We start from the raw sequence: 25,042 nt of genomic DNA, 5'->3' as shown, positions 1-25,042 counted from the left end.
TACGATCAACATGAAGATGTTCACCGACGTTGACTAGTCTGTCTCACGTGATGATCGGACACGGCCTAGTTAACTCGGATCATGTTATACTTAGATTACAGGAGGGATGTCTATCTAAGTGGGAGTTCATTGAATAATTTGATTAGATGAACTTAGTTATCATGAACTTAGTCTAAAATATTTACAATATGTCTTGTAGATCAAATGGCCAACGTAGTCCTCAACTTCAACGCGTTCCTAGAGAAAACCAAGCTGAAAGACGATGGCAGCAACTACACGGACTGGGTCCGGAACCTGAGGATCATCCTCATAGCTGCCAAGAAAGATTATGTCCTACAAGCACCACTAGGTGAAGCACCTGTTCTCCCTGCAGAACAAGACGTTATGAACGCTTGGCAGACACGTACCGATGACTACTCCCTCGTTCAGCGCGGCATGCTTTACAGCTTAGAGCCGGGGCTCCAAAAGTGTTTTGAGAGACACGGAGCATATGAGATGTTCGAAGAGCTGAAAATGGTTTTCCAAGCTGATGCCCGGGTCGAGAGATATGAAGTCTCCGACAAGTTCTTCAGCTGTAAGATGGAGGAAAACAGTTCTGTCAGTGAGCACATACTCACTATGTCTGGGTTGCATAACCGCTTGACTCAGCTGGGAGTTAATCTCCCGGATGACGCGGTCATTGACAGAATCCTTCAGTCGCTTCCACCAAGCTACACGAGCTTTTTGATGAACTTCAATATGCAGGGGATGGAAAAGACCATTCCTGAAGTATTTGCAATGCTGAAATCAGCAGAGGTAGAAGTCAAAAAGGAACATCAAGTGTTGATGGTGAATAAAACCACTAAGTTCAAGAAAGGCAAGGGTAAGAAAAACTTCAAGAAGGACGGCAAGGGAGTTGCCGCGCCCGGCAAGCAAGCTGCCGGGAAGAAGCCAAAGAATGGACCCAAGCCCGAGACTGAGTGCTTTTATTGCAAGGAAAGTGGTCACTGGAAGCGAAACTGCCCCAAATACTTAGCGGACAAGAAGGCCGGCAAAACGAAAGGTATATATGATATACATGTAATTGATGTGTACCTTACCAGTACTCGTAGTAGCTCCTGGGTATTTGATACCGGTGCAGTTGCTCACATTTGTAACTCAAAGCAGGAGCTGTGGAATAAGCGGAGACTGGCGAAGGACGAGGTGACGATGCGCGTCGGGAATGGTTCCAAGGTCGATGTGATCGCCGTCGGCATGCTACCTCTACATTTACCTACGGGATTAGTTTTGAACCTCAATAATTGTTATTTAGTGCCAAGTTTGAGCATGAACATTGTATCAGGATCTCGTTTAATACGAGATGGCTACTCGTTTAAATCTGAGAATAATGGTTGTTCTATTTATATGAGAGATATGTTTTATGGTCATGCTCTGATGGTGAATGGTTTATTCTTAATGAATCTCGAGCGTAATGCTACACATATTCATAGTGTGAATACCAAAAGATGTAAGGTTGATAATGATAGTCCCACATACTTGTGGCATTGCCGCTTTGGTCACATAGGTGTCAAACGCATGAAGAAGCTCCATGCAGATGGACTTTTAGAGTCTCTTGATTACGAATCATTTGACACGTGCGAACCATGCCTCATGGGTAAGATGACCAAGACTTCGTTCTCAGGAACAATGGAGCGAGCAACCAACTTATTGGAAATCATACATACTGATGTGTGCGGTCCAATGAGTGTTGAGGCTCGCGGTGGCTATCGTTATGTTCTCACCCTCACTGATGACTTGAGTAGATATGGGTATGTCTACTTAATGAAACACAAGTCTGAGACCTTTGAAAAGTTCAAGGAATTTCAGAGTGAGGTTGAGAATCAACGTGACAGGAAAATCAAGTTCTTGCGATCAGATCGTGGGGGAGAATACTTGAGTCACGAATTTGGCACACACTTAAGAAAATGTGGAATAGTTTCACAACTCACGCCGCCTGGAACACCTCAGCGTAATGGTGTGTCCGAACATCATAATCGCACTCTATTAGATATGGTGTGATCTATGATGTCTCTTACCGATTTACCACTATCATTTTGGGGCTATGCTTTAGAGACTGCCACATTCACTTTAAATAGGGCACCGTCGAAATCCGTTGAGACGATACCATATGAATTATGGTTTGGGAAGAAACCTATGCTGTCGTTTCTAAAAGTTTGGGGATGCGATGCTTATGTCAAGAAACTTCAACCTGAAAAGCTCGAACCCAAGTCGGAAAAATGCGTCTTCATAGGATACCCTAAAGAAACTATTGGGTATACCTTCTACCTCAGATCTGAAGGCAAGATCTTTGTTGCCAAGAATGGATCCTTTCTAGAGAAGGAGTTTCTCTCGAAAGAAGTAAGTGGGAGGAAAGTAGAACTTGATGAAGTATTACCTCTTGAACCGGAAAATGGCGCAACTCAAGAAAATGTTCCTGAGGTGCCTGCACCGACTAGAGAGGAAGTTAATGATGATGATCATGAAACTTCAGATCAAGTTGCTACTGAACTTCGTAGGTCCACAAGGACACGTTCCACACCAGAGTGGTACGGCAACCCTGTCTTGGAAATCATGTTGTTAGACAACAGTGAACCTTCGAACTATGAAGAAGCGATGGCGGGCCCGGATTCCGACAAATGGCTGGAAGCCATGAAATCCGAGATAGGATCCATGTATGAAAACGAAGTATGGACTTTGACTGACTTGCCCGTTGAGCGGCGAGCCATAGAAAATAAATGGATCTTTAAGAAGAAGACAGACGCGGATGGTAATGTGACCATCTATAAAGCTCGGCTTGTCACTAAGGGTTATCGACAAGTTCAAGGGGTTGACTACGATGAGACTTTCTCACTGGTAGCGAAGCTGAAGTCCGTCCGAATCATGTTAGCAATTGCCGCATTCTATGATTATGAGATATGGCAAATGGACGTCAAAACAGCATTCCTTAATGGTTTCCTTAAGGAAGAATTGTATATGATGCAGCCAGAAGGTTTTGTCGATCCTAAGAATGCTGACAAGGTGTGCAAGCTCCAACGCTCGATTTATGGGCTGGTGCAAGCATCTCGGAGTTGGAACATTCGCTTTGATGAGATGATCAAAGCGTTTGGGTTTACGCAGACTTATGGAGAAGCCTACGTTTACAAGAAAGTGAGTGGGAGCTCTGTAGTATTTCTCATATTATATGTAGATGACATACTTTTGATGGGAAATGATATAGAGCTTTTGGACAGCATTAAGGCCTACTTGAATAAGAGTTTTTCAATGAAGGACCTTGGAGAAGCTGCTTATATATTAGGCATCAAGATCTATAGAGATAGATCAAGACGCCTCATAGGTCTTTCACAAAGCACATACCTTGATAAGATATTGAAGAAGTTCAATATGGATCAGTCTAAGAAGGGGTTCTTGCCTGTGTTGCAAGGTGTGAAATTGAGCTCAGCTCAATGTCCGACCACGACAGAAGATATAGAAGAGATGAGTGTCATCCCCTATGCCTCAGCCATAGGTTCTATTATGTATGCCATGCTGTGTACCAGACCTGATGTAAACCTTGCTGTAAGTTTGGTAGGTAGGTACCAAAGTAATCCCGGCAAGGAACACTGGACAACGGTCAAGAATATCCTGAAGTACCTGAAAAGGACTAAGGAAATGTTTCTCGTTTATGGAGGTGACGAAGAGCTCGTCGTAAAGGGTTACGTCGACGCTAGCTTCGACACAGATCTGGATGACTCTAAGTCACAAACCGGATACGTGTATATTTTGAATGGTGGGGCAGTTGCAAGCAGAGCATCGTGGCGGGATCTACATGTGAAGCGGAGTACATGGCAGCCTCGGAGGCAGCGCATGAAGCAATTTGGGTGAAGGAGTTCATCACCGACCTAGGAGTCATACCCAATGCGTCGGGGCTGATCAAACTCTTCTGTGACAACACTGGAGCTATTGCACTTGCCAAGGAGCCCAGGTTTCACAAGAAGACAAGGCACATCAAGCGTCACTTCAACTCCATTCGTGAAAATGTTCAAGATGGAGACATAGATATTTGTAAAGTACATACGGACCTGAATGTAGCAGATCCGTTGACTAAACCTCTCCCTAGAGCAAAACATGATCAACACCAGAATTCCATGGGTGTTCGATTCATCACAATGTAACTAGATTATTGACTCTAGTGCAAGTGGGAGACTGTTGGAAATATGCCCTAGAGGCAATAATAAAAGGATTATTATTATATTTCCTTGTTCATGATAATTGTCTTTTATTCATGCTATAATTGTGTTATCCGGAAATCGTAATAGATGTGTGAATACATAGACACCAACATGTCCCTAGTAAGCCTCTAGTTGACTAGCTCGTTGATCAATAGATAGTCATGGTTTCCTGACTATGGACATTGGATGTCATTGATAACGAGATCACATCATTAGGAGAATGATGTGATGGACAAGACCTGATCCTAAACATATCACAAGATCGTATAGTTCGTTTGCTAGAGTTTTTCCAATGTCAAGTATCTTTTCCTTAGACCATGAGATCGTGTAACTCCCGGATACCGTAGGATTGCTTTGGGTGTACCAAACGTCACAACGTAACTGGGTGACTATAAAGGTATACTACGGGTATCTCCGAAAGTGTCTGTTGGGTTGACACGGATCAAGACTGGGATTTGTCACTCCGTATGACGGAGAGGTATCTCTGGGCCCACTCGGTAATGCATCATCATAATGAGCTCAAAGTGACCAAGTGTCTGGTCACGGGATCATGCATTACGGTACGAGTAAAGTGACTTGCCGGTAACGAGATTGAACGAGGTATTGGGATGCCGACGATCGAATCTCGGGCAAGTAACATACCGATTGACAAAGGGAATTGTATATGGGGTTGCTTGAATCCTCGACATCGTGGTTCATCCGATGAGATCATCGAGGAGCATGTGGGAGCCAACATGGGTATCCAGATCCCACTGTTGGTTATTGACCGGAGAGCCATCTCGGTCATGTCTACATGTCTCCCGAACCCGTAGGGTCTACACACTTAAGGTTCGGTGACGCTAGGGTTGTAGAGATATGAATATGCAGTAACCCGAAAGTTGTTCGGAGTCCCGGATGAGATCCCGGACATCACGAGGAGTTCCGGAATGGTCCGGAGGTGAAGAATTATATATAGGAAGTGCAGTTTCGGCCATCGGGAGAGTTTCGGGGGTCACCGATATTGTACCGGGACCACCGGAAGGGTCCCGGGGGTCCACCGGGTGGGGCCACCCATCCCGGAGGGCCCCATGGGCCAAAGTGGGGAGGGGAACCAGCCCATAGTGGGCTGGTGCGCCCCCCTTGGCCCACCCCATGCGCCTAGGGTTGGGAACCCTAGGGTGGGGGGCGCCCCACTTGCCTTGGGGGCTACTCCACCCTTGGCCGGCGCCCCCCTAGGAGATCCCATCTCCTAGGGCCGGCGCCCCCCTAGGGGAGCCTATATAAAGGGGGGAGGGAGGGGCAACCGCACCCTTGAGTCTTGGCGCCTCCCTCTCCCTTGCTACACCTCTCCCCCTCGCGTAGTAGAACGGCGAAGCCCTGCTGCGGTGACCCCTGCATCCACCACCACGCCGTCGTGCTGCTGGATCTTCATCAACCTCTCCTCCCCCCTTGCTGGATCAAGAAGGAGGAGACGTCACACTGACCGTACGTGTGTTGAACACGGAGGTGCCGTCCGTTCGGCGCTAGGATCTCCGGTGATTTGGATCACGTCGAGTACGACTTCCTCATCCCCGTTCTTTGAACGCTTCCGCGCGTGATCTACAAAGGTATGTAGATGCAATCCGATCACTCGTTGCTAGATGAACTCATAGATGGATCTTGGTGAAACCGTAGGAATTTTTTTGTTTTCTGCAACGTTCCCCAACACCCACGAGGGTGGGGGGCGCGCCCTCCTGCCTCATGGCCTCCTCGCTTGTTTCTTGACGTCCACTCCAAGTCTCCTGGATCACGTTTGTTCCAAAAATAACTCTACTGAAGGTTTCATTCCGTTTGGATTCCGTTTGATATTCCATTTCTGCGAAACACTGAAATAGGCAAAAAACAACAATTTGCACTGTGCCTTTGGTTAGTAGGTTAGTCCCAAAAATAATATAAAAAGGTATATTAAAGCCCAGTAAACATCCAAAACAGATAATATAATAGCATGGAACAATCAAAAATTATAGATACGTTGGAGACGTATCAAGCATCCCCAAGCTTAATTCCTGCTCGTCCTCGAGTAGGTAAATGATAAAAACAGAATTTTTGATTTGGAATGCTACCTAGCATAATTCTCAATGTAATTTTATTTACCGTGGCATGAATGTTCAGATCCGAAAGATTCAAGACAAAAGTTTAACATTGACATAAAATAATAATACTTCAAGCATACTAACAAAGCAGTCATCTCTTCTCAAAATAGCATGGCCGAAGAAAGTTATCCCTGAAAAATCATATAGTCTGGCTATGCTCTATCTTCATCACACAAAGTATTTAAATCATGCACAACCCTGATGACAAGCCAAACAATTGTTTCATACTTTTGATGTTCTCAAACTTTTTCAATCTTCACGCAATATATGAGCGTGAGCCATGGACGTAGCACTATAGGTGGAATAGAATGGTGGTTGTGGAGAAGACAAAAAAAGGAGAAGATAGTCTCACATCAACTAGGCATATCAACGAGCTATGGAGATGCCCATCAATAGATATCAATGTGAGTGAGTAGGGATTGCCATGCAACGGATGCACTAGAGCTATAAGTGTATGAAAGCTCAAAAAGAAATTAAGTGGGTGTGCATCCAACTTGCTTGCTCACGAAGACCTAGGGCATTTTGAGGAAGCCCATCATTGGAATATACAAGCCAAGTTCTATAATGTAAAATTCCCACTAGTATATGAAAGTGACAACATAGGAGACTCTCTATCATGAAGATCATGGTGCTACTTTGAAGCACAAGTGTGGTAAAAAGGATAGCAACATTGTCCATTCTCTCTTTTTCTCTCATTTCTTTTTATTTTTTTTTATTTTTTTTATTTGGGCCTTCTCTTTTTATGGCCTCTTTTTTTCTCTTTTTATTATTTTTCTTCCGGAGTCTCATCCCGACTTGTGGGGGAATCATAGTCTCCATCATCCTTTCCTCACTTGGGACAATGCTCTAATAATGATGATCATCACACTTTTATTTACTTACAACTCAAAAATTACAACTCGATACTATAACAAAATATGACTCTATGTGAATGCCTCCGACGGTGTACTGGGATGTTCAATGAATCAAGAGTGACATGTATGAAAGAATTATGAACGGTGGCTTTGCCACAAATACGATGTCAACTACCTGATCATGCAAAGCAATATGACAATGATGAAATGTGTCATAACGAACGGAACGGTGGTAAGTTGCATGGCAATATATCTCAGAATGGCTATGGAAATGCCATAATAGGTAGGTATGGTAGCTGTTTTGAGGAAGATACATGGTGGGTGTATGGTACCGGCGAAAGTTGCGCGGTACTATGGAGGCTAGCAATGATGGAAGGGTGAGAGTGCGTATAATCCATGGACTCAACATTAGTCATAAGAACTCACATACTTATTGCAAAAATCTATTGGTTATCGAAACAAAGTACTACACGCATGCTCCTAGGGGGATAGATTGGTAGGAAAAGACCATCGCTCGTCCCTGACCGCCACTCATAAGAAAGACAATCATTAAATAAATCATGCTCCGACTTCATCACATAACGTCTCACCATACGTGCATGCTATAGGAATCACAAACTTTAGAACAAGTATTTCTCAAATTCACAACTACTCAACTAGCATGACTCTAATATCACCATCTTTATATCTCAAAACAATCATCAAGTATCAAACTTCTCATAGTATTCAATGCACTTTTTATGATAGTTTTTATTATACCCATCTTGGATGCCTATCATATTAGGACTAATTTTATAGCCAAAGAAAATTACCATGCTGTTCTATAAGACTCCCAAAATAATATAAGTGAAGCATGAGAGATCAATGATTTCTATAAAAGAAAACCACCACCGTGCTCTAAAAAGATATAAGTGAATCACTAGAGCAAAATTATCTAGCTCAAAAGATATAAGTGAAGCACATAGAGTATTCTAATAAATTCCAATTCATGTGTGTCTCTCCAAAAGGTGTGTACAACAAGGATGATTGTGGTAAACTAAAAAGCAAAGACTCAAATCATACAAGACGCTCCAAGCAAAACACATATCATGTGGTGAATAAAAATATAGCTCAAGTAAAGTTACCGATAGACGAAGACGAAACAGGGGATGCCTTCCAGGGCATCCCCAAGCTTAGGCTTTTGGTTGTCCTTGAATTTTACCTTGGGGTGCCTTGGGCATCCCCAAGCTTAGGCTCTTGCCACTCCTTGTTCCAAATAGATTTTTAGCAAGCAAAGATGCAAGCAAATAGAAGGCGCATGGAAACACAAACAAAGATACATACGGGAAGAAGGCGAAGAAAATGCAAAGCTTTTTGAAAATCGCTTTAGAAGTGTGGGAGAGGAAAACGAGAGGCAAACGGCAAATAATGTAATGCGAGGGATAAGAGTTTGTTATGGGTACTTGGTATGTCTTGACTTGTGCGTAGACGGCGCCAAAAATGGCTAGTTGCTGGTAGATCAAATCTTGACTTGACTTGGTGCAATCTCCCCGGCAACGACGCCAGAAATCCTTCTTGCTACCTCTTGAGCATGCGTTGGTTTTCCCTTGAAGAGGAAAGGGTGATGCAGCACAGTAGTGTACGTATTTCCCTCAGTTTTGAGAACCAAGGTATCAATCGAGTAGGAGGTAACACGCAAGTCGCCTAGTACCTGCACAAACAAATAAGAACCTCGCAACCAATGCGATAAAGGGGTTGTCAATCCCTTCACGGTCACTTACGAAAGTGAGATCTGATAGAGATAATAAGATAAATATTTTTGGTATTTTTATGATATAGATTGGAAAAATAAAGATTGCAAAATAAACGGTAATAGAAATAGCAAGTTGATATGAAAATAATATGATCGAAGATAGACCCGGGGGCCATAGGTTTCACTAGTTGCTTCTCTCAAGATAGTATATTCTATGGTGGGTGAACAAATTACTGTCGAGCAATTGATAGAAAAGCGAATAATTATGAGAATATCTAGGCATGATCATGCATATAGGCATCATGTCCGCGACAAGTAGACCGAAACGATTCTGCATCTACTACTATTACTCCACACATCAACCGCTATCCAGCATGCATCTAGAGTATTAAGTTCATAAGAACTGAGTAACGCATTGGGCAAGATGACATGATGTAGAGGGATAAACTCAAGCAATATGATATAAACCCCATCTTTTTATCCTCGATGGCAACAATACAATATGTGCCTTGCTGCCCCTGCTGTCACTAGGAAAGGACACCGCAAGATTGAACCCAAAGCTAAGCACTTCTCCCATTGCAAGAAAGATCAATCTAGTAGGCCAAACAAAACGGATAATTCGAAGAGACTTGCAAAGATATTTAAATCATGCATAAAAGATTTCAGAGAAAAATCAAATATTGTTCATAGATAATCTTGATCATAAACCCACAATTCATCGGATCTCGACAAACACACTGAAAAAAGAATTACATCGAATAGATCTCCAAGAGAATCGAGGAGAACTTTGTATTGAGATCCAAAGAGAGAGATGAAGCCGTCTAGCTAATAACTATGGACCCGAAGGTCTGTGGTAAACTACTCACACATCATCGGAGAGGCTATGGTGTTGATGTAGAAGCCCTCCGTGATCGATTCCCCCTCCAGCTGACCTCGGAAAAGGCCCCAAGATGGGATCTCACGGGTACAGAAGGTTGCGACGGTGGAAATAGGGTTTCGTGGTGCTCCTGGATGTTTTCAGGGTATATGGGTATATATAGGAGGAAGAAGTACGTCGGTGGAGCTGCGAGGGGCCCACGAGGGTGGGGGGGTGCGCCTACCCCCTGGGCGTGCCCTCCTGCCTCGTGGCCTCCTCGCTTCTTTGTTGACGTCCACTCCAAGTCTCCTGGATCACGTTTGTTCCAAAAATAACTCTCCCGAAGGTTTCATTCCGTTTGATATTCCTTTTCTGCGAAACACTGAAATAGGCAAAAAACATCAATTTGCACTGGGCCTTTGGTTAGTAGGTTAGTCCCAAAAATAATATAAAAAGGTATATTAAAGCCCATTAAACATCCAAAACAGATAATATAATAGCATGGAACAATCAAAAATTATAGATACTTTGGAGACGTATCAGTGTCGAGGGAGAGTTTCATCAGCACCACGGGGTACGTGAGGGTGTGTCCACGTACCCTCATAGACTGAAAGCGGAAGCATTAGTTTGACGCGGTTGATGTAGTTGAATGTCTTCTCGATTCAACTGATCAAGTACCGAACGTACGGCACCTCCGAGTTCTTCACATGTTCAACTCGATGACGTCCTTCGAACTCTTGATCCAGCGAAGTGTCGAGGGAGAGTTACATCGGCACGACGGCGTGGTGATGGTGATGGTGAAGTGATCCGCGCAGGGCTTTGCCTAAGCACTACGACAGTATGATCGGAGGAGTAAACGGTGGAGGGGGGCACTACACATGGCTAATAACAATTGATGTGTCTTCGAGGTGCCCCCCCCGCCGCGCCCCCGTATATAAAGGAGGGAGAGGGGAGGAGGCCGGCCTAGGGGCGCCCCAAGTGGGAGGAGTCCCACTTGGGCTCCTAGTCCAATTCGTCCCCCCTTTCCTTTTACCGGAAGGGGAAAGGGGGAAGAAGAGGGAGGAGGAGAAGGAAAGGGGCGCGCCGCCCCCTCCCCTAGTCCAATTAGGACTCCTTCCTTGGGGGGGGGCACCCCTTGTGGGCTGCCTTTCCTCCCTCCCATGGCCCATATGGCCCATATCTTCCCCCTGGGGGTTCCGGTAACCCCCCACCCCCCGGTACTTCGATATATACCCGATACATTCCGGAACACTTTCGGTGTCCGAATACTATCGTACAATATATCAACCTTTACCTCTCGACCATTTCGAGGCTCCTCATCATGTCTGTGATCTCATCCGGGACTCCGAACAATCTTGGGTCACCAAAACACATAACTCATAATACAAATCATCATCGAACGTTAAGCGTGCGGACCCTACGGGTTCGAGAACTATGTAGACATGACCAAGACACCTCTCTAGTCAATGACCAACAACGGAACCTGGATGCTCATATTGGTTCCCACATATTCTATGAAGATCTTTATCGGTCAAACCATAATGACAACATACGTCATTCCCTTTGTCATCGGTATGTTACTTGCCTGAGATTCGATTGTCGGTATCTTGATACCTAGTTCAATCTCGTTACCGGCAAGTCTCTTTACTCGTTTCAGAATGCATCATGCTGCAACTAACTTATTAGTCACTTTTCTTGCAAGGCTTATCATGATGTGCATTACCAAGAGGGCCCAGAGATACCTCTATGATACTTGGAGTGACAAATCCTAACCTCGATCTATGCCAACCCAACAAACACCTTCAGATATACCTATAGAGCATCTTTATAATCACCTAGTTAATATTTTCACACCATTTATTTAGGATATTCACATAGTTGTACGCCATTTGTTGGTGGATTTGGCTAGGATATGCATGCTTGCATTTTATTTAGGCTAGCTTCTTACTGTATTTTGATGTTGTGCCATGTTTGCATAGGATGGATCCTGCTAGAGCATTTAATCTTAGTGTTAGAATGGAGACATGCACTTTAATTGTTGCCGGTACACAAGGAAAAGACATGGGCGATTTCCCACGCCTCTCGATCTGTTGTTCACGAGCGGCTCTGTCTGTTTTCCCACGTGAGCTCGAGGAGGATGAAGCGGTAAGGGGGCAATGGCAACGGGGGCGAAATTATCCAAAACGTAGCGCCGTGTATGGTCAAACGACGCTGACCAAGTGGAACCGTGACGGAAGGGCAAAAACGAAAGAATTACAAAGTGGCATGGACAAGACATGTGAGTTTTTAAAACTAGGGGTAAAACCGACGAGTGGGACACAACTAAGAGCATAAAAATAATTATCCCATTTGATATTGGGGCCAATTCAATTACATGACCGTGAATATCATCATCCATTAGTTTTTGCAAACCAAACATAAAAGGTGGTTATCACTAACCTGGTAGTTGGTGATGTCCACAACCACTCAAATTTATCATCTGAACCAGAGCATAAGCTTTTATAAACAAAACATAAAAAGTGGTTATCACTAATCAGATAGTTGATGATGTCCACAACCATCCAAATCTATCATCGAGACAAAATATACCGTAAGGCACGTAAAAAGATACTTTCTTTTGGGTAAAGAAGTCTTTCATAAAAAAGAGGACATCATGACTAATCAGTTTCTGAGTAATTCTTTCTTTTTGAAGATCCTATGCATGCACAATGTCTTTCATCGAAAGAAGGGTGTGTCTAGAATTCAGTCGATTGAGACTTAAGTCGAGAGACGTCGGTGTAGTTGTTGTCTTACGAGCAGTACAACTAGATGTGCTACCGGCAGCGGCAAAGCTACAACAAAAAGTCTGGGCGGGCCAGTCTATGCTTTAACTTGTACATAGGCGTTGTTTTTCGCACTAAGTAGCATATTACTCACGCAATTGCTTTGGATTGGGTGGGCCATGGCATAGTTTTGCCTCAATGTAGCTCTGCCAGTTGCTACCGGAATGAAAAATGTTGAGCGGTGCTGCAAGCAACAACAAGAGACCCTACAACTGTTGAGACTAAACGATGTAACCATTAATGGTGGATGTTGCGACTGGTGAGATGGTGTGCTACAATCAACGAGGGCAAATGTTGTGTCTGATGAAATAAAATGCTACAACCAGCAAGACAAATGCGCCAACCAACAGAAGATATGTTGCAAACGGTGTGACAAATTGACGAGTGGTCCGTTGGATGGTGCTCAAATTTAATGGCTATGCAATTGACTGAGACTTAGACTAAAATCTTAGTCGACTGAGTTTTAGCAAGCTTAAAAGAAAAACTCGTACATACACGGATACACCGTTCAAGTTCAACCATCGCATACACATTTCGTTTACGCTACTTGGGCTATGCCGTGCGTGGCCCCGCGAAGAAGGCGAGGGCGCCGACGAGCGGCGCGTTGGTGTAGGTGGACGGCTCGGCCTGCGCATAGTTGTCGCGGCTGTCGGAGTAGCTGTCGCTCTGGTCGGGGCCGCCGACGACGGCGCCGACGAGCACGTTGCGGTCCGGGTCGGACGAGTGCAGGTAGTGGAACCCCTCGTCGCAGCCGATGCGGGCCGGGTGGTCGCGCACCGATGGCATGGAGGCGCCCCGGTGGTGCACGCGCCTCGGGTACCGCGCCCCGAACCCCACCATGTACGACATCCCCGCCGGGTTCGCGCCCAGGATGTAGTCCACCTGCGTGCCAGCCAAAATGACCGATGAGCCTCCTCCTGCCAATCTTAATGGTTTTTGTAGGGGCCATGCATGGAAACGTCAAACGTACCTGCTTCTTGGCGAGCGAGACGAGGGTGGAGGGCGTGACGGCGGTGGAGCCGCAGGAGGCGGCGCCGCCGGTGGAGCCGAGGTACTTGGCGTAGGTGAGGAGCAGGAAGGCCGTGGAGGTCACGTACTCCATGTTGCTATCTCCTTCCTTGAACAGGAGGCCTCCTGGCGTGTACTGCGACTGGAAGCCGCCGGCGCCGGGGACGAGGGAGCAGATGTATTTGTCGGCGTGCGCCTTGTACGTGCGCAAGCCCTCCACCCGGTTCTGCAGCAACACCTTGGAGAGGAGGACTTTGGTGGCGGCGCGCTTGTCGTCCCAGCTGACGGTGTAGCTGTCTTGCTCCGCGCCCAGATTGTGCCCGTTGGAGTTGATGTACGACATGTACATGCCTTGCGAGCTCGGCGACGGCGACGACGCCAGGTGCAGCCACGTCGCCGCCCAAAGGAGCTCGTCCTGCATGCATTCATGGATTATGTGTGTGCATGCATGCATGTTGTGTTGACGTGCAGTTTCAGGTTGTTGGGTTGTTTACCTGGTAGCCGGAGTAGGAGCAGTAGAAGGGACACACAACGGAGCTGAGCGAGTTGCTGTAGGAGCCCCGGTACCGGTCCGCGAAATCAAACACCTGCCGAGCGGCGCGGAGCAGCTTGGACGAGTAGGCCGGGTCGCGGGCCCGGAACACCACGGAGGCCGCGGCCAGTGCCGCCGCGGTCTCGCCGGCCACGTCCGACCCGGGGCTCTGGGGCGTCACCTTGTACGCGGCGCGCGGCGTGTCCATGTCCTCCGGCCGCTCCCAGCACCGGTGGTCCTGGTACGGGTCCGCCACCTGCACGTACAGCTCGCCCGGCGTCGCCGTCGCCGCCTTGAGCAGGTAGTCGGCGCCCCACCGCACCGCCGCCTCGGCGTTGGCGAGCTGGCCGCCCGGCATCGCGCCGCCGAACTCCACCACGCTCCACGACAGCATGGTCACCGTGAACGCCATGGGCAGGCCGAACTTGACGTTGTCCCCGGCGTCGTAGTAGCCGCCGACAAGGTCCACCTGATCAAAGCCAACAAGACACACATCAATGGATATACTCTCGTTAACGACATGCGTGGCATGTGTCCAGGACTTGTCGTCTGAGTAAGTACGTACATTGGAGGCGTTGCCATCGGACAGGGCGGAGTCGGCGCGCCACGCCACGCGTTGGCCCGGCGGCAGCTTCCCCGAGCGCTGCGCCTCGAAGAAGAGGACCGCCTTGTCGAGGGCGTCCGCGTAGTTGAACGCCGCGGCGCTGCGCGCACCGGCGACCAGGCAGAGGACCGCGATCAGGTGAGTCGACATGCAAGCTTTGGAGGATCCCATGTCTGGATGTTCGTTGCGTTGGTGCTTAGCTACATACTCCACGGTAGGACTATATATAGCGGTCGATCAGTTGATTCGACTCCATGAAAGGTGGTGGTATACATGGAAGGCGACCTGACAGTTATGGTAGTTGTTCGTCCGAGATTGGAAGCGACCGGGAAGGGTGGTGTGTGTCGCGGACTCGCGGGACAGCGAATGCTACAAACCCGTCGTCACGGACGGATCGACCGTCAGCACAAGCGATAGCTTCTACTGTGGCCCTTGGTAGAGATTATTATAGAACGGGATGGGATTCATATCGTACTAGACGAATATACGAGCACGCTACGTGATGTTCGCCTTGATTTCCTGGCGCATTATCCCGTTCCTTTTAAGGTGACGACTTGTTCTCATACTTTTTGGTTGCTTTTTGTTGCGAAACCCGATTTCGAGAGAGACAGAGAGAGAATGGCTCATCAGTGCATGCATAAATGGCGCGCGCGCGGTTGCCGCCGGCGTGAATCCAGACTCTGGCCGGCCTGCGTAGAAGCAAGCGTCCATTTAGAGGCAGGCACGGGATTAAGGGCGCCCTGCCGCTGATACAGACGCAGCTTGATATATCCGTACGTAGTGGTCCGAACTGCGCTCTGCTTAATTTGCTCCAGTTAACTAGAGTACTACTCGTATAGGAGGAGTAGCTTTCTGCGTGCGGCCGTCGCTAATTACAGCCGTTTGACTCACGGGCGGATTGGCCGCGGGACTTGAGGAGAAAGTTGTGCTTTCATGTCTTGTCGGTGCAACCTGTCTTCACTCTTTCTGCCATGGTACTAGTAGCCCATAAGGAACGTATGACTAGAGACAATCTTGCACTAGTAGAAAACAGGGTTTTGGTCCTGGTCAGATCAGAGCATTAGTCTCGATCGTATTACGAACCGGGACTAATGGGTGCATCAGTCCCGGGTCAAGCGGCCAGGGCGCCGGCCAGGCCTTGGTAGACACCAATCCCGGTTCGTCTGACCTCTTTAGTCTCGGTTTCAGACACAAACCGGGATTAAAGGGCCTCGCTCCTGGCGTGACCCCTTTAGTCCCAGTTGGTGACTAGAATCGGGACTAAAGGTCAGTCTTCTATCCCGGTTCAAGTGGTTCTAGCCATCAACGGGACTAAAGAGGTGCCTATATATATGCTCGTCCCTGCCCACTCACTCATTTGTTTTTTGGCCGGCCGGCGTGTGGGAGGTGTATGTTGCTCTGCTCTTACCTCCTATGTACATGAGGTGTTTGATGAAATGTCCGAGCCACACTTAAGCTTTCTCCTCTACAAGCTCGACCTCCAAGCTACATTTTCCCCAAGATTTGTCTAGATTTGACGGTGCACCAACTACACAAGTGTTCTAAAAGGTTATCAACTTCATCCTTTCATCTCTCACTTCTAGTTTAGCTCATTTCAAATGCTCTAGAAGTAGAGTGGTTTGTGGTTTGTTAGTTTAACCCATAATTTTTATTTAGTGTTTATGACAATTATGCCGACTGTCGGTGTCAAAACCGGCGGATCTCGGGTAGGGGGTCCTGAACTGTGCGTTTAGGCCAGATGGTAATAGGAGGCAAGGGACACGAAGTTTTACCCAGGTTCGGGCCCTCTTGATGGAGGTAAAACCCTACGTCCTGCTTGATTAATATTGAAGATATGGATGTTACAAGAGTATATCTACCACGAGATCAGAGAGGCTAAACCCTAGAAGCTAGCCTATGGTATGATTGTATGTTGTGATTGTTGTTCTACGGACTAAAACCCTCCGGTTTATATAGACACCAGAGAGGGTTAGGGTTACACAAGGTCGGTTACAAAGGAGGAGATATCCATATACGTATTGCCTAGCTTGCCTTCCACGCCAAGTAGAGTCCCATCCGGACACGAGACGAAGTCTTCAATCTTGTATCTTCATAGTCTAACAGTCCGGCCAATAGAGATAGTCCGGCTGTCCGGAGACCCCCTAATCCAGGACTCCCACAGTAGCCCCTGAACCAGACTTCAATGACGATGAGTCCGGCGCGCAGTTGTCTTCGGCATTGCAAGGCGGGTTCCTTCTCCGAATACATTACAGAAGAAGTTGAATACGAGGATAGTGTCTGGCCCTGCAAAATAAGTTCCACATTCCACCGTAGAGAGAATAATGCTTTCGCAGATCTAATCCGCTAGCTTGTTTTGGCAACACGACGTTACGTCGTGGCCCGGTGATTATTCGAACCGTTTCTCTTAACCAGCTCCACACATAACGCGAGGCGGTTTCTTGACACGTCTTGCCAAAGCGGAGATCGTGTTCCCCTGATTACGAGATTCTCATTAATGCGGTTCGTGGGTAACCCAACCGTGTCTAGGACTCCTAGATTATAGCTAAGTCCAAAACGGCTATGGAGAGGACGCTTGATATTCACCCTCTTTATAAGGGGACAAGGTTTTCGCTTTTTCCCTCTCGTGCTCAACCAAATCCTTCCCCCGCCTCGAGTTCTAACACCCAAAGCCCAGGTTAGGTGCTCCGGATCTTCAATCATGTCCGGATCCAGCCTTCAAGGCCGATGGATGCCTTCCTCCGTGACGCAAGAGGACATTAAGAAGTTGAGGGAGGCCAGATACTTGACCGCCGAGGTTTCGCATCGGCCACCTGCTCGAGGGCAGGTCGTCCCTACTCCCGAACCCAACGAGAACGTTGTGTTCGTCTCCCACTTCCTCCGAGGTCTAGGCCTCACTCTGGATCCCTTCGTCAGGGGCTTGATGTTCTATTACGGGCTAGATTTCCATGACCTAGCTCCGGACTCCTTTCTCCACATCACGACATTTATTGTTGTGTGTGAGGCCTTCCTCCGTGTGACCCCTCACTTCGGCCTGTGGCTCAAGACCTTTGAAGTACAACCGACGGTGATCGAGGGGCAGCATGCAGCGTGCGGAGGTGCATCAATAGGCAAGATGGCAGGAGCTCCATGGCCGAAAGGTTCCTTTCCAGAGGTATCCGAATTATGGCAACGGGAGTGGTTCTATGTCACGGCTCCCAGAAGTGCCAAGTGGGAGGCTGCCCCCGCTTTCCGCCCGGGCCCCCCACCACAACTGATGTCATGGATTAGCAGGGGCCTGAGCTGGGGTCCAGCCAAGGACGTGCCTATGCTGCAAAGCCGCATCAGAGATCTCTTCGAGGGAGATTTTAATTTGGTTGCGGTAATACAAGTTATGTTGGTTCGTCAAGTCCAGCCTTGCAAACGCCGGCCCCTGCGCTTGTGGGAGTTCAACCCAGAGGGACCATGTGCCATTCAAAGTTTCCTTGGCCTGACGCACGAGGAGATGTACAAGTCATTCTTTGGACCTCAAGTGGAGTGTCCGGATATCACCGAGGACATGGGCCTGAGCAGTAATCGCGCCACCGAACAAGTAAGAAATCCTCTAGCCGAACACACTGTCTTTTATTCGAGGTTATTTTTGAGAGTTCGCCTTTTGACCATGAGTGGCTAACGAAGGCGAAGATGATTCGGTGTTTGGCCCCCTCCTTGAGGGTTTGGAAAATCCGATATTGGAGAAGATGCTCGAGGTCGCACCTTGCCCGGAACCCTTGAAGGAAGATACCGAGGGGGATAATACGGGCGAACGTGGGCCCCCATCGCTACCCGCTCCGACCGAGGGAACAAGCATTCCCACGAAGGAGGACGACCGGGGGAGGAAAAGGACTGCTTCCGAGGATCCGGAAGCCGAAGCCTCCAAACGGGAGAAGAAGTCTCCCACAGAGGGTCCTGCCTCGGGGGGTGCTTCTGCCGCACAAAGTCCACGAGGGGATCTGCCCTCCAATGAGTCGTAAGTGATCCAAAATATTTTAATAGTAAGAGTATGCTATCTTTTTCCTCTGAGAAAACAACTACTGCATATATCCTGCAGTTCGGGCCTCAGCCCCTCTCAAATGAGTTCGTCTTTGAGGGATCTTCTTCCAGAGATGATGGAGAGCGAAACGCCTCCCCCGGACTCCTCCGCTCCAGAAGCGGGCGACCCCAAAGTGTCGTCACGGAGGGCCTCTCTGGATCCGGTGAGGCCAGAAGATAGTCCCGTAGACCCCAGAAGTCCTCAGTGTCCGGCTCCCGAAGAGAGCATACGAAAGAGTCCGGCACCGTCTAGTGTGCGGTCGGACATTCTGAGGGAGTTGGTGGGGCGAGCGGCCATCTCAGAAGAGCACCGTACACTGATGGGTACGGTGATGGAGAGAATCTCGTCCGCTGAAAGCGGATTACATGAAGCCTTTATGAGTCTATTGACAGGCTTTGAGGTATGTGAGATAATATGTGATAGTACTGCACATGTTATAGTAGCCCCTGAGACTCTGGTTGTCGTCGAGAGCGGTGGCGAACAGAGGATCAAATTCCCAGGCAATAACCAATCTGCTTTTATGCACAGGTGGTGGGAGCTCCGGTGGCTAGCCGGACTAGGGAGTTTGCCCAATTAAAACGACAATTGGATGCGGCAGACGCCGACATCGAGCTTGTTAACAAGAGGCTTGACGAGGCACAGGTAAGTGTTATTATCCGGTGAACGCCACATAGTAAGAGCAGCATAATGCCAGTATCTTTAATATGTTGTGACTGCAGATGGGGCTGCCACCGTGGAAGCCTTGCGGGTGGAACTTGCCCGAGCCAAGGAACAAGCGAGGAGTAGTAATGCGGCTGCTTTGAAGGCGGCCGAAGAGTTGAAAGCCGAGAAGGCCGCACATTACGAGAGCCAAGAGAAGATGGCCAAGATGGCCGTAGAATTGAAAGACACTGCCGACCGTTGCCGGGTCCTTGAGAAAGAGAACCAAGCGAAGGCAACGGACCTTGAGAAGGCCGCGGCGGCAGACCAAGACACCCGTTCTGCTATGAGAGCGAAGAAGGAGGAGCTGCAGGAAGCCGAGGATATTGCGGCTGGAAAACCCTTCATGTTACGGAGGAAGTTTGGAGATCCACGGTATGCCCCTCTGGATCGGCTGTGGAGCTCGGCAGATGCGTATATGGATTTGGCGGCGAGCGCTGCCGATGCAGCCAAGTACTTCCAAGGTCAGATAGATCGTGAAGTGGACAAGCTGTTCTGGACGCAACTCCACGTTCCAGAGCATCCGCTTTCATTGACTGACTAGCTAGCCGAATGGGCCGAACTGAATAGGTTGTCCGGACTCGCCATGAGGTCTGTTGTGGATCAATTATGGCCGGAAGGGCCTAAGCTGACCAGCTATTTCTTCTTAGTGCAGTAGCTCCTTGATGCGGTGCCGCGCATTAATGCGATGAAGAGGTCAGCGTGCATAGAAGGCTCGCGGATGGCCCTTGCCCGTGTTAAAGCATATTGGGCGGAGATGGACGCTACCACTGTTGCAGTGATACGTCTCCAACGTATCTATAATTTTTGATTGCTCCATGCTATATTATCTACTGTTTTGGACTATATTGGGATTTATTTTCCACTTTTATATTATTTTTGGGACTAACCTATTAACCGGAGGCCTAGCCCAGAATTGCTGTTTTTTGCCTATTTCAGTGTTTCAAAGAAACAGAATATCAAACGGAGTCCAAACAGAAAAATCCTTTTTGGAACGTGATTTTCTTCTCGGATAAGACCCAGGAGACTTGGACCCTACTCCAAGAAGTACCGGAGGCGGTCACGAGGGTAGGGGGCGCGCCCCCCCTACACGGTGCGCCCCCCTGCCTCGTGGGCCCCTCGGTGCTCCACCGACGCACTCCTTCCTCCTATATATACCCACGTACCCCCAAACGATCAGAACAGGAGCTAAAAACCTAATTCTACCGCCGCAACTTTCTGTATCCACGAGATCCCATCTTGGGGCCTGTTCCGGAGCTCCGCCGGAGAGGGCCGTCATCACGGAGGGCTTCTACATCATCATAGCCCCTTCGATGAAGTGTGAGTAGTTTACCTCAGACCTTTGGGTCCATAGTTAGTAGCTAGATGGCTTCTTCTCTCTTTTTGGATCTCAATACAATGTTCTCCCCCTCTCTTGTGGAGATCTATTCGATGTAATCTTCTTCTTTTGCGGTGTGTTTGTTGAGACCGATGAATTGTGGGTTTATGATCAAGTCTATCTATGAATAATATTTGAATCTTCTCTGAATTCTTTTATGTATGATTGGTTATCTTTGCAAGTCTCTTCGAATTATCCGTTTGGTTTGGCCAACTAGATTGGTAGTTCTTGCCATGGGAGAAGTGCTTAGCTTTGGGTTCGATCTTGCGGTGTTCTTTCCCAGTGACAGAAGGGGCAGCAAGACATGTATTGTATCGTTGCCATCGAGGATAACAAAATGGGGTTTATTTCATATTGCATGAATTTATCTGTCTACATCATGTCATCTTGCTTAAAGCGTTACTCTATTTTTAACTTAATACTCTAGATGCATGCTGGATAGCGGTCGATGAGTGGAGTAATAGTAGTAGATGCAGAATCGTTTCGATCTACTTGTCACAGACGTGATGCCTATATACATGATCATGCCTAGATATTCTCATAACTATGCTCAATTCTGTCAATTGCTCAACAGTAATTTGTTCACCCACCGTAGAAAACTTATGCTCTCGAGAGAAGCCACTAGTGAAACCTATGGCCCCCGGGTCTATTCTCATCATATCAATCTCCATCACTTTAATCTTGTTTTGTTTTTACTTTGCCTTTTACTTTTCACTTTGCATCTTTATATCAAAAATACCAAAAATATTATCTATCGGATCTCACTTCCGTAAGTGACCGTGAAGGGATTGACAACCCCTAATCGCGTTGGTTGCGTTGAGCTCTTTGTGTTGTGTAGGTACGAGGGACTTGCGCATGGCCTCCTACTGGATTGATACCTTGGTTCTCAAAAACTGAGGGAAATACTTACGCTACTCTGCTGCATCATCCCTTCCTCTTCGGGGAAAACCAACGCAAGCTCAAGACGTAGCAAGAAGGATTTCTGGCGCCGTTGCCGGGGAGGTTCGTGCAAGTCAAGATTTGACTCCCGACAACGAGCCATTTCTGGCGCCGTTGCCGGGGAGTCTACGCAAAAAGTCGACATACCAAGTACCCATCACAATCCCTATCTCCCGCATTACATTATTTGCCATTTGCCTCTCGTTTTCCTCTCCCCCCAATTCACCCTTGCCGTTTTATTCGCCCTCTCTCTCCCTATCCTCCCTCTCTATTTGCCTCTTTTTGCCCATTTGCTTTTGTTTGCTCGTGTGTTAGATTGCTTGTTTGTCGTGATGGCTCAAGATACTATCAAATCGTGTGACTTCACCAATACCAACAATAATGATTTTCTTAGCACTCCGATTGCTCCTCTTTCCAATACTGAATCTTGTGAAATCAATACTGCTTTGTTGAATCTTGTTATGAAAGATCAATTCGCCGGCCTTCCTAGTGAAGATGCCGCTACTCATCTGAATAGCTTCGTTGATTTATGTGATATGCAAAAGAAAAAAGATGTCGATAATGATGTCGTTAAATTGAAGCTATTTCCATTTTTTCTTAGAGATCGTGCTAAAGCTTGGTTTTTGTCTTTGCCTAAAAATAGTATTGATTCTTGGAACAAGTGCAAAGATGCTTTTATCTCTAAGTATTTTCCTCCCGCTAAGATCATCTCTCTTAGAAACGATATTATGAATTTTAAGCAACTTGATCATGAACATGTTGCACAAGCCTGGAAGAGAATGAAATTAATGATACATAATTGCCCTACTCATGGTTTAAATTTGTGGATGATTATACAAAATTTTTATGCCAGATTGAATTTTGCTTCTAGAAATCTTTTAGATTCGGCCGCGGGAGGCACTTTTATGGAAATCACTTTAGGAGATGCTACTAAACTCCTAGATAATATTATGGTTAATAATTCTCAATGGCATACTGAAAGATTTTCTAATAAAAAAGTGCATGCGATAGAAGAAATCAATGTTTTGAGTGGAAAGATGGATGAACTTATGAAATTATTTGCTATTAAGAGTGTTTCTTCTGATCCTAATGATATGCCTTTGTCTACCTTGATTGAGAATAACAATGAATCTATGGATGTGAATTTTGTTGGTAGGAATAATTTTGGTAACAACGCTTATAGAGGGAATTTTAATCCTAGGCCTTATCCTAGTAATCCTTCTAATAATTATGGGAATTCCTACAACAACTCTTATGGAAATTATAATAAGATGCCCTCTGATTTTGAATCTAATATTAAAGAATTTATTTCTTCGCAAAGAATTTTAATGCTATGATTGAAGAAAAATTGCTTAAGATTGATGATTTGTCTAGGAACGTTGATAGAATTGCTCTTGATGTTGATGCTTTGAAACTTAGATCTATTCCACCTAAGCATGATATTAATGAGTCTCTAAAAGCCATGAGAATTTCAATTGATGAGTGTAAATAAAGAACCGCTAGGATGCGTGCTTCCAAAGATGCCTTTATTAAAGCGTGTTCTTCTAATTCTTATGAAAATCAAGATGAAGATCTAAAAGTTATTGATGTGTCCCCTATCAAATCTTTGTTTTGCAATATGAATCTTGATGAAACTGAATATGATCTTCCTTTACCTAGAAGGCGTTCCAAAAATTCGGAGTATTTAGATCTTTATGATGAAATTGACGAAAGTGGGATTGAAAGAAATAAAAATTTAGATGTTGCTAAACCCACTATATTGGATTTCAAGGAATTTAATTATGAAAGTTGCTCTTTGATTGATTGTATTTCTTTGTTGCAATCCGTGTTAAATTCTCCGCATGCTTATTATCAAAAGAAAGCCTTCACCGAACATATTGTTGATGCCTTGATGCAATCTTATGAAGAAAAATTTGAGTTGAAAGTCTATATCCCTAGAAAACTCTATGATGAGTGGGAACCAACTATCAAAATTAAAATTAAAGATCATGAGTTTTATGCTTTGTGTGATTTGGGTGCTAGTGTCTCCACTATGCCCAAAACTTTGTGTGATTTGCTAGATTTCCGTGATCTTGATGATTGCTCTCTAAACTTGCATCTTGCGGATTCCACTATTAAGAAACCTATGGGAAGAATTAATGATGTTCTTATTGTTGCAAATAGGAATTATGTGCCCGTATATTTCATTGTTCTTGATATAGATTGCAATCCTTCTTGCCCTATTATTCTTGGTAGACCTTTCCTTAGAACGGTTGGTGCGATTATTGATATGAAGGAAGGGAATATTAGATTCCAATTTCCATTAAAAAAGGGCATGGAACACTTTCCAAGAAAGAAAATAAAATTTCCATATGAAACCATCATGAGAGCCACTTATGGATTGCCTTCCAAAGATGGCAATACCTAGATCTATCCTCGCTTTTATGCCTAGCTAGGGGCGTTAAACGATAGCGCTTGTTGGGAGGCAACCCAATTTTATTTTTTGTGTTTTTGTGTTTTTCTTCTGTTAGGGAATAAATAACCCATCTACCCTCTGTTTGGATGTGGTTTTGTGTTTTAATTAGTGTTTGTGCCAAGCTAGACCTATTGGATCTTCTTGGATGATAGTTATTTGATCTTGCTGTAATTTCCAGAAACTTTGCGTTCAGTGCCCGAATTACTAAAAATCATCAGAACATGATAAGATACTGATTCCAATTTCTGCTGATCAATAAATAAATTATCTAGGTATTCTAATTTTGGTAGATTTTTTGGAGTTCCAGAAGTTTGCGTTAGTTACAGATTACTACAGACTGTTCTGTTTTTGACAGATTCTGTTTTTCGTGTGTTGTTTGCTTATTTTGATGAATCTATGGTTAGTAAAATAGTTTATAATCCATAGAGAAGTTGGAATACAGTAGGTTTAACACCAAAATAAATAAAGAATGAGTTCATTACAGTACCTTGAAGTGGTTTTATGTTTTCTTTCTCTAACGGAGCTCACGAGATTTCTATTGAGTTTTGTGTTGTGAAGTTTTCAAGTTTTGGGTGAGTTCTTTTGATGGATTATGGAACAAGGAGTGGCAAGAGACTAAGCTTGGGGATGCCCATGGCACCCCCAAGATAATCCAAGGACACCAAAAAGTCAAAGCTTGGGGATGCCCCGAAAGGCATCCCCTCTTTCGTCCACTTCCATCGGTAATTTACTTGGAGCTATATTTTCATTCACCAACATGATATGTGTTTTGCTTGGA

General features: G+C 46.2%; 1 protein-coding gene across 1 annotated transcript; it reads right to left on the bottom strand.

The window, feature by feature from the left end:
• Positions 1 to 12,934: 12,934 nt before the first annotated feature.
• LOC125556000 (endoglucanase 4-like) lies at positions 12,935 to 14,934 on the bottom strand. The gene is made up of 4 exons (XM_048718804.1): positions 14,707 to 14,934; positions 14,104 to 14,610; positions 13,572 to 14,024; positions 12,935 to 13,483 (listed from the first exon to the last, which is right to left on the bottom strand). Exons 1-4 carry the CDS (start codon positions 14,914 to 14,916, stop codon positions 13,154 to 13,156), a joined length of 1,500 nt encoding a protein of 499 aa, XP_048574761.1. The 5' UTR covers positions 14,917 to 14,934; the 3' UTR covers positions 12,935 to 13,153.
• Between the last annotated feature and the right edge of the window lie 10,108 nt (positions 14,935 to 25,042).

Source organism: Triticum urartu, chromosome 5 (genome assembly GCF_003073215.2).
Source record: "Triticum urartu cultivar G1812 chromosome 5, Tu2.1, whole genome shotgun sequence".
NCBI classification, from domain to species: domain Eukaryota; kingdom Viridiplantae; phylum Streptophyta; class Magnoliopsida; order Poales; family Poaceae; genus Triticum; species Triticum urartu.
Note: the sequence above shows the minus strand (reverse complement) of the source record. Positions and strands in the feature narration are given on the sequence as shown.

What these genes read in the sequence shown, in the direction of transcription:
- LOC125556000 (XM_048718804.1), bottom strand. Translation starts at nt 14,916, where the DNA reads ATGGGATCCTCCAAAGCTTGCATGTCGACTCACCTGATCGCGGTCCTC. An exon ending in CCGATGGCAACGCCTCCAAT is followed by an intron (nt 14,611 to 14,706) that starts GTACGTACTTAC and finishes GGCTTTGATCAG; the next exon opens with GTGGACCTTGTCGGCGGCTA. An exon ending in TCTCGCTCGCCAAGAAGCAG is followed by an intron (nt 13,484 to 13,571) that starts GTACGTTTGACG and finishes GCTGGCACGCAG; the next exon opens with GTGGACTACATCCTGGGCGC.